We start from the raw sequence: 10253 nt of genomic DNA on the forward strand, positions 1-10253 counted from the left end.
TCCGCGTCAGATTTCAAACACTAGCCATGATTTTGTTCGAAAATACGGATTTCGGTCCATTTTAGTCAAGAGGTAAGAAAATCGCCCGAAATTCCATATGAAATCGAGGACCAGGACCCCATTATAGCATTCTTCTACAAAATTTATAAATGTGTTACGAGTTCCACGCCAGATTTCAAACATTAGCCATCGTCTGGTCCTAAAATACGATTTTCGGTCTATTTTTGATGGGTGGTACAAAAATCCCTCGAAAAGACCAGATGAAATCGAGGACCAGGAAACCCTTATAGCATTCTTCTAAAAAATTTATAATTATGTTACGGGTTCCGCATCAGAATTCAAACACTAGCTATCGATCGATTTTTGTCGGGTGATACAAAAATCGCGTGAAAAGTCTAGATGAAATCGAGGACCAGGAGACCCTTATAGCATTCTTCTCCTATATTTATAAATGCCTTTTGGGTTCTGCATCTTATATTTCGAACACTAACCATCGTTTGGTCCGAAACTAAGGACTTTGGTCCATTTTTATTGGGTGGTACGAAAATACGAAAATACGACCCTTTGCCCAAAAATTCTAGATGAAATCGAGTACCGGGAGACCGTTATAGCATTCTCCTCCAAAATTTATAACAGTGTTTCGGGTTCTGTGGCATATCTCAAACTCTAGCCATCGTCTGGTATGAAAATACTGATTTTGGTCCTTTTTTGTCGAGGGGTACGAAAATCGCCCGAAAAATCCAGATGAAATCGAAGACCGAGAATCCCTTACATCATGTTGGTCCATTTTAGTCAGGTGGTACAAATTCGTCCAAAAAATCCAGATGAAATTGAGGACCTGGAGACCCTTATACCATTCTTCTCCAAAATTTATAATATTGTTTCACGTTCTGCGCAAGATTTCAAACACTAACCATGGTTTTGTTTGAAGATACAAATTTCGGTTCGTTTTAGTTGGGTGGTATGAAAATCACCGGAAAAGTCCAAATGAAATCGAGGACCAGGAGACCCTTATAGCATTCTTCTCCAAAATTTATAACAATTTTTCGGGCTCTGCCTCAAATTTTAAACACTAGCCATCGTGTGGTCCGAAAATACGAATTTCGGTTCATTTTTGTGGGGTGGTACGAAAATTGCTTAAAAGGTCCACATGAAATCGTGGATCGGGACACTTACAACATTCTTCTTGTAAAATAATAACTTTGTTTCAAGTTACGCGTCAGATTTCGAAAATACGAATTTAGGTCCATTTTAGTAAGCTGGTACGAAAATCGCCCGAAAACTCCAGATGAAATCGAGGACCGGGAGACCGTTATAGCATTCTTCTAAAAAAATTTATTACTGTTAACCGAGCTCCGCGCCAGATTTTAAACACTAGCTCTCGTCTGGTTTGAAAATACAGATTTCGGTCCTTTTTCTTGAAGGTTACGAAAATCGCCCGAAAAGTCCAGATCGAGAGACCCTTATAGCATTCTTCTCCTAAATTTATAAGGGAGCACTACAAGAAAAAAAACGTTTTGCGGCGGTTAAAAAAAGGGTTTGCGGCGGTTTTAACCGTTGTAATTTGATGTTTGCGACGGTTCTGCAACTGTCGCAGATTCGTGCGTCGCCAGGCCATTTTGCGACGGTTCACAAAACCGTCGTTCCAATCGTCGCCAACTTTTGCGACGGTCCACACCCGCCTCTAAATATATTTTGCGACACTTAGAACAAACTCAAATTTATTTTTTTCTGCACAATTACGACATTTATCAACCGTCGCTATATTTACTTTGAGGCAGTTTGAACCGTCGCAAACCTAATAATTTAAAATAAAAAAATATGATACAATTTTTTTCCTATTTTTAATCAATTAAAATAAAAAATATTCATAAATACCATCCACATAATTTAAATACATAATTAATAACTATTGTACCTAAAATCCAATTTATATAATTTTTTCAAAACAAATAACACCAATTCATAAATTGAAGTTAACTAAAACAACAAATAAAATAGTTTAAATATTCAAAACATTAATTAGTGGAGTAGCTAACAATACAAAACAACTCCATCAAACTTAGAAGTTCATCCAAATATCTAATTAGTCCCTAATGAAGTTGTTCCACGATCATCAGGTTGGTGGCTGGACTCAGATGAACGTCTACCATCTATTGGCGATTCTATGTCCATTGCCTGAAAAAAAAAAGTATATATTAACCTCAATGAATATTGATAAATATTGTCAAAACTAATTAACTAAATTTCTCTTATAGCTATAAGAAACCTTTACACAATTAATATTTTTAATCAAAGACAAACAACTCTCACAAGATTTTTAAATATGTTTGCTATGAAAATAATTTTACATGTTTGTCTCTAGAATTTTGCATTTGCATCAAGAAAGCAATTTGCTCCTTCAACATATCAACTTCAGAATCCCTTTTCTTAAGCCTATCAATTTCAGCTTGCATTTTCTCCATCTTTTCATTAGCTTCAGAGGAAGACATCGATCTTACAGAGTGAGAAGTAGATGTAGTAATTTGTGATGGTGTTATTCCAAGTCCCATACAACGAACATATCCAGGATGTTCTTTTCCAAACACATTAACAAATGCTTCATTTGGAGAAGGAGTCTTCCCAATTTCAGCTTGCAATTGTTCCTGTGCAAACAGATAAAGCAAACTAAATTCCTCACTATTACCAAAACTAACAGTTGCATCTTTGATTTATAAGGTGGTCAATAACAAATATTTACAATTACATAACACTTCTATTATTTACACTTACATATTTTTCCTTGGCTTCGTCGTTGACAAATGACCCATCAGACTTTTTATGACAAATTGAATACATTTCACCCCTACTGTATTTTCGACCATCTCTCAGTTCCTACAAGTAAACACATGTAATAAGTACATGTTCAATTAAGTATGCAATCAATAGTAGATTGAAAAAATCCTACCAACTCATCCCTCTTCCTTGCAAGCGTCTTAGAGCCTAATGTATGAAGGATCTTTAGCTTTTCTCTATTTGCAGCATTTTTATCAGCCTTCTCCTACAATGATAACAAATGACATAAAAAAACTAAACAATAGAAAACAAATGACAACGCAAGAAAAGAATAGTTACCACTGTATCTGTCTTACGCCTGTATTGGACAAAAATAGTCCAATGGTCTTGATTAATAGAACGTGGATAATTTTGTAGATTTTCCTCCAAAGAAATGTCCCACTTATAAAATTTCTTAAACAACCTACATCGTGCATCTCGCCATTTCTTTCCAAGGCTTGAAAGGATATATTTTTTGTTGTCTTTATCATCGACAACAAATTTTGACTAGCATAATCATAAAAAAAAAAAAAAATTAGTTTACAATCAAAACAATAAAGAATATTCAGTTGTTTATAATTGATACCTGTATTTTATCCTTAAAAATTTCATTTTTTCTTGTCGATGGAACTAGTTTCCAATTGTCGTACATTATAGGAAAATCCTTAAACTTCCTTGCAATTTCACCCAAAAAACCGCCTAACAAACCAGCAGCTGATCCTACCGGTTGCCCATTTGAATTCCATCTAGTTATTATTCTGCTAACATTAGGAGGAGCTTCAAGCACGTCTGATACCCTTAAGTGTGTCTTTGAAATATGTCCCGCCTCATCTAACACATAAGTCAATGAAATATGTCATATTGCAATCATGTAAAACAATTAAATTTTATAAATATAATTAGACATTAGATAACATACTAATGACTTCTACATCCCAAAATGTAAAATTCCTTTTTTGAGAAATTTCTGGCTCATCTTCTACCACATCTTCAGAGTGAGAGGATGTCTCTTGGAAATGTGTTGTTTCTGTCTCTTGCACTGATCTTGGTGTTGTCACTTGAGAAGGTGTTGCTTCTGTCGCTTGCACAGTAGTTGGTGTTGTTGTCACCGGAGAAAGATGTGGTTCTATCGTTTGCACAGCTAGCGATGTTGTCGCTTGAGAAGGTGGTGCTTGAAAAGGTGGTGCTTGAGAAGGCGGTGCTTGAGAAGATGGTGGATTTGTCGGTGTTGTCATCGGAGATGGTAGTGGTTCTATCACTTGGAACGTTGGTTGTAAACCATGTCTCCGCAAGTGCTTCATTTTGGTTACTTGAAGATCTCCTGGTAGTATAACCCTCGGCCGACCCTTCGTGAAACGCTACAATCATTTATTATTAATGTAAATAAATAAAAATCAACATATAATACAAATAAGAAACATTTTGTAATTTTAGTATTTTTAGTTATTACTAACCGGTGAGGTTTTTGAAATGGTGGAAGAAGATTTGTGAAGGGATTGAGAGAGATGAGTTAGATTGAGAGCCTCCATCCTTTTTTTATTCTCTTCCATTGTTTTACGTCGAATATCCTCATATGATGATTCCATTTTGTTCACAAGATTGAGTCTCCAAACACACTTACACTGCAAACATTGATGACAACCAAGTTAGACTAATGCAAATAGCTAAACACAAAAATGAACACAATAACAAAAATGAGCACATCAAACACAATGCAACAGTAAAAGAAAGTAGTAAAAAAATAACATAGATTGAAGAGTACCATGTCATAAACAACAAACAAGAATTATTAACAATCATAAATTCATATCATGATTGTTGTCATCAAAATCATCATTAAAAGTTGAAGTTTCAGGATCATCATCTGTAGTCATTCTTGCCAATTGTATATGTGTGGTTTCATTAGAAAAAATGTGTTCCAAATTTTGAGATGGGTATGGTTCAATGGGTGCCATAATTTCATCATCTCCACCCATGTCATACAAGTCCCGTGGCTTTAAATGAATAGGTATGCTCCATCCTTGTTCCTTTTCATCATCCACATAATAAACCATTTGAGCTTCTGACGCTTTAATGTATGGCTCATCATCTTCATGCTCCCCAGTATGTATTAGTCTTGCAAAATTTATAGAGGTAAAACCCAACTTATCTGTCTTAATGCCTCTTGGATTTGTGGTATTCGCCCATTTGCATTTAAACATGGGCACTTTGAAGCCATCATAGGAAACCTCAATGATATCTATCAATCTTCCATAGTAAGGCACTCCTCCAAATCTCATTTGGGCATCACTATTGCTTGAGTAACTTCGTGTTCCGAACATGCCAAAAACTCCACTATTTTGAGTTTTTAATAAATTGTCTCGTGCCAATGTTCGAAATTTGAAACCATTGACATTAAATGCAGTGAACCTTCTAACTTTATCAGAAGGACCTTGAGCAAGACTAACGAGAACATTTTTATCTGATCCACTAATGTTGTCGAGATTGTTGCAAATCTGAACACCATAAAATATACAATTAGTCACATTCTTATTAAAAATCAAAGCAACTCAATCACCAATTTTGTCATGAACACTAACACGATTGCGGAACCAATGAGGAAACTCTCTATGAACCTTCTTGTCTACCTCAGAAGTACTCCTTGCACCACTCCTCATTTGGCTTCGAATAATACTTCTATATTGCCTATTTGGTTATTTCAAATTAGATGTATACGGAAAAAAAATTAGTGGTAAATAATACAAATATAATAAAATTACTTACCTTAGATAGTAGTCAACTATGATGCAGTTTGTTAAAACGTGTCTATGAGCTTGTAACTTTTCAATTGGTGTAAGGGTGTAGTATGAAGAACCACCAACCGATTTTCCAACTCTAGGAAATAATTCAGCTACACGTGAGTCAGTTTGTATCTCATTAATAGGCTCATCATCTACACGACCAAGTTGATTCCATCTAGTCTCAATGTTTTCTATATACCTTGAACAAAATGTAAGAATCTCTTGTACAAGGTATCCTTCTGCAATAGACCCTTCTGGTCGTGCTTTATTACGTACATACGATTTAAGTATTCCTAAGTACCTATTATTGAACCAAAATAATATTAGTTAGAACAAAATTGTCAACTACTAATTATTGAAGGAACAAGAACACGCATATTTTACCTTTCAACAGGATACATCCATCGATAATGAACAGGACCTCCAAGTTTAACTTCTTCAACAAGGTGAACAACCAAGTGAACCATAACAGTGAAGAATGAGGGAGGAAATATCATTTCCATGTGGCATAAAGTGAGGACAACCTGATTTTGCAATTTTTCCAAATCATCAACATTCAATACTTTACTGCATAATTGTCTAAAAAGTGAGCAAAACTCAATCATTATAGCTGAAACATCATCAGGTAATGTTGCTCGAATGGCTAACGGTAGAAGTTGTTCCATCAATATGTGACAATCATGACTCTTCAACATTCCATTCAACTTAAGATTTTCCATGTCAATGCATCTAGAAATGTTGCTTGAATAACCATCAGGCACAGTGATATTCTTTAAAGTTGTTAAAAATCTCTTCTTACCTTTAGTAGTAAGAGTAAAGACGGCTGGAGAAATTCTTCCATTTTCATTGGGCCAAAGGTCAGGTCTTATGCCCATAGCTTTAAGGTCTTTTCTTGCATTAAGATGATCTTTACTTTTTGTGCTATCATTTAGCAAAGTAAATATGATATTATCGCACACATTTTTCTCAATATGCATCATGTCAAGATTGTGGCGCAGAAGATTATCCTTCCAATATGGAAGTTCAAAGAATATGCTTTTCTTTTTCCATTGTTGATTGACACCTTGTGTAGGTCGTCCACCACGTATTCTTTTTCCCGACCTTTCTTTATCTGGCTTTCTACCAAATGTGACATCAATATTTTGAACCTGTTCAAGAATTTGAAGCCCAGATAACATTTTAGGTGGACCACGCATATCTTGTTGACCATCAAAGCGAACCTTGTTCAATCTAAATCTATGTCTCTGATCAAGAAAACGACGATGACCCATAAAACACCATTTTTTGCTATGTGGAAGACGACGAGGAGTAGAGTCCATGTTACACGATGGGCAAGCAAGTCCAGTGTAAGTGTTCCACCCAGAAAGTGTACCCAGCCCTGGAAAATCACTAATTGTCCACATCAAAGTTGCATGTAATGTGAACATCTCTTTTTTAAAAGAATCGTATGTATCGACACCTGTTGTCCATAACTCCTTTAATTCTTTTACTAGAGGTTGTAAATAGACATCAATATCATTTCCTGGCATTTTTTTACCGGGAATTATCATTGACATTATAAAAGATGTATGTTTCATGCACACCCATGGAGGAGTGTTGTATGGAATGAGAATAACTGGCCAAATACTATAATTTGTACTCATCATACCAAAAGGATTAAAACCATCACTAGCTAATGCAAGACGCACATTTCGCGGGTCTGATGCAAACCAAGGGTGTGTCAAGTCAAAATGTTTCCATGCTTCAGAATCTCTAGGATGCCTCAACATTCCATCATTCTTACTATCATTTGCATGCCATCTCATATCCTCGGCCGACTTTGACGACAAAAATAATCTTTGTAACCGTGGTTTTAATGGAAAATAGCGAAGAACTTTTGCAGGAACTTTCTTTCGATTATTGCCATCACCAGACACTCCAACTGCACCAACTTTTGCTTTTGATTTCCATTTCGAAGTATTACAAATTTTGCAGGTCTCCCTTTCTTCATCTTCCTTATTACCCCAATAAAGCATACAATTATTCGGACAAACAGGGATTTTTTCATAATTTAAACCAAGCTTGGTGATTGTTTTCTTGGCTTCATAGAATGAATTTGGTATATTTGCAAATTCAAATGCATCTTTTAATAACTCTAAAACCATTGTCATGGCTTTATTAGTCATTCCACATAAACATTTGATGTGATACAACTTTACCAAAAAAGATAGTCTTGAATATTTAACACACCCTTCATACAAAGGTTTTTCTCCTTCTCTACTTAATTCATAGTACTCTTTGGCCTCTTCATACCTTTGTGTACTTGCATTTTTCTCCTTCTCTGCATTTGATTCAATGGGTACTTCATTTGCATGATCTTCGACTCCAAAAGCATCGTTAATCATGTTTTGCATTTGATCATCAACGACAACTGTGTCTTGAACTATATTAGAAATACTAATAGGTGAGATAGTACTAGTTTCTCCTATGGACTCTCCGTGATGTACCCAAATGGTGTATCCCTTTGGAAATGGTTTGCACTTTAAGTGATCATACATTACACTTCTACTCTGCGGTTTTTTGAAACCACAACGTTTACAAGGACATATTATTTCGCCATTTTCTAATTCATCTCGAAAGGCAAAATTAATAAATTCCTTTATCCCTTGATCATATTCATCCGATGTGTGTGGCTTCTTAATCCATGATTTATCCATTTCTATAAAGAAGTTTAACATATGTTATTTTGACACAGAAATAACATAATTCAACTTAGAACAAAAAAAAAAGATTGATCTTAAACAGAATAGATTCACTAGGCATAAAGGAACAAAACATAACAACCTCATACTCATAGAAAATAGTACTCGATAAACATTCAAAATATAGAACTAGACCAGGTATACAGGTATATAGTACTCGACAAACAAATCAAACTAGAAATTATTTTTAAAAGCAAACAAACCAATCATTAACATATGTTATTTACTTCAGTTTATCCATTAAATGCAAACAAATATTAGAACTGAAAGTGCAGAATTTAGCAATCAAAGTGTAGAACATAGCACTCAAACATCTTTAGTACAAAAAAAGGAAGAAGTGTTACGCTATCAGCTTTTACATAATAAAAGTATCTTACCTATTGTGTTATGTTGCGCGGTCGATGGAGAAGTATTACGCTACACCGTCACCAGAGAGAGGCTGAAAGCAGCGCCGTCACCGGAGATGGGCACGAAGAAGCACTGTCACTGGAAACTAATTCAATCAATAAACCAATCATCAACAAACCAATCTGAAAACTAGTTTTAAATGCAAACAAATCAATCTGTAAACTAGTTTCAAATGCAAACAAATCAATCTGAAAATTATTTTTAAAAACAAACAAACCAATCTCAAACAAACCAATCACTAATCATAATTCAAATAATCATAATTCTAAGATTTTATTATAATTCATTTCAAAACCAAATGTAATTTCTAGTCCAAAGTTTAAAGACAGAAAAAATGATTACTCCAACCAATATAATGTGCAAAAAAAAGTGAAAAAGAATTGTGTAATGTTATTCAAAGATAAAATTTGCCACAAATACAAAGGCAAAAACAAAGGTGTAGGAGTGAACCAAAACAAAGACATTCGAAAGGTGTAGAAGGAACAACAAAGCAAAAAAGCAAGGCTATAGAATGTAGATTAATGAAGCAAAATATGTTATCAAATTCAGCAAGGTATGAACATTGGATTGTTAATTCAATGAAGCAGAGTAGTAAATGTGATTCCTTTGGATTATTTTTTTAATTAATCAACTGTTTGTAAGTACCCTGTGATTTCATGAAAAGAAACATTGTTCCATTGTCAATGAGGATTATGTCAATTTTTTATATAACTTTAAAAAAATATTTAAGACTCATCAAATTTTATAAGTAATAATAAACCTTGAAATTATTTTAATATATATATGGTTATTTGACTCAGCAAAATTTGCATAGTTTTGTAAATAAACCTGTGTATTCTTTGGACTTGGAAGGATTAAGTATCAGCCTCCATTATAGGCACTGCAGCCTACAGGCTGGGATTTTAGGCGCAAGAATCTTAAGAATGTTTTTGGGATGATTCAGACTAACAATTTTCCTCTTCCTCTCATCTGAAATCACTAGAAATACATGACTGTTGTTGTTTTCAGTTTAAGATATTAGGGGCAACTCGCAGAGAAAAAAGGATTATCAAACAAAAAGTTCAACTATTAGGTTCACAATCACATTTTAAGATGGTATAAGCTGTAGCTAAGTATTACCAAATACAGGCATTGACACACTCTCCAACCCATACATAATCTATAAAGATAACAAAATCTGACGCTTCCTATCTATGAACTCTACACATAATTGGCAAGTCAGGTAACAGCCTTCTGATACCTGTATTATTCAACAGTTCCATCACCAAGGCAGTATAGCTCAAAAAGCACACGGTCAACTAGGAGAATTTTCATAATTCAGAGTTTTTCACTTTTGAAATTTTTTTCTCATATTATTTTTTATGTTTTGACAGCCTTTAATTTGTATAATATTTTGAAAATTACATGCATCACAACCAAAAATTATTATTTTTTATAAAATGATAACTCATTTAAACTATTCCAAAACTGATAAATAGTCTTTAAACTATTCTCAATCTATCAAACTATC

The 10253-nt window shown here is 34.3% G+C and overlaps 2 protein-coding genes across 2 annotated transcripts; both read right to left on the reverse strand.

Annotated features, from left to right (window-relative positions):
* Positions 1 to 2082: 2082 nt before the first annotated feature.
* Positions 2083 to 8843, reverse strand: LOC105851477 (uncharacterized). The gene is made up of 9 exons (XM_027331423.2): positions 8713 to 8843; positions 4269 to 4436; positions 3734 to 4172; positions 3401 to 3645; positions 3115 to 3321; positions 2948 to 3040; positions 2773 to 2874; positions 2352 to 2645; positions 2083 to 2178 (listed from the first exon to the last, which is right to left on the reverse strand). Exons 2-9 carry the CDS (start codon positions 4398 to 4400, stop codon positions 2083 to 2085), a joined length of 1608 nt encoding a protein of 535 aa, XP_027187224.2. The 5' UTR covers positions 4401 to 4436; positions 8713 to 8843.
* Positions 4611 to 8290, reverse strand: LOC101488416 (uncharacterized). The gene is made up of 4 exons (XM_027331424.2): positions 5979 to 8290; positions 5578 to 5895; positions 5430 to 5499; positions 4611 to 5309 (listed from the first exon to the last, which is right to left on the reverse strand). The coding sequence occupies exons 1-4, from the start codon at positions 8288 to 8290 to the stop codon at positions 4611 to 4613; spliced, it is 3399 nt and encodes a 1132-aa protein (XP_027187225.2).
* Positions 8844 to 10253: the final 1410 nt, after the last annotated feature.

This window comes from Cicer arietinum, chromosome 2, assembly GCF_000331145.2.
Source record: "Cicer arietinum cultivar CDC Frontier isolate Library 1 chromosome 2, Cicar.CDCFrontier_v2.0, whole genome shotgun sequence".
NCBI lineage: Eukaryota > Viridiplantae > Streptophyta > Magnoliopsida > Fabales > Fabaceae > Cicer > Cicer arietinum.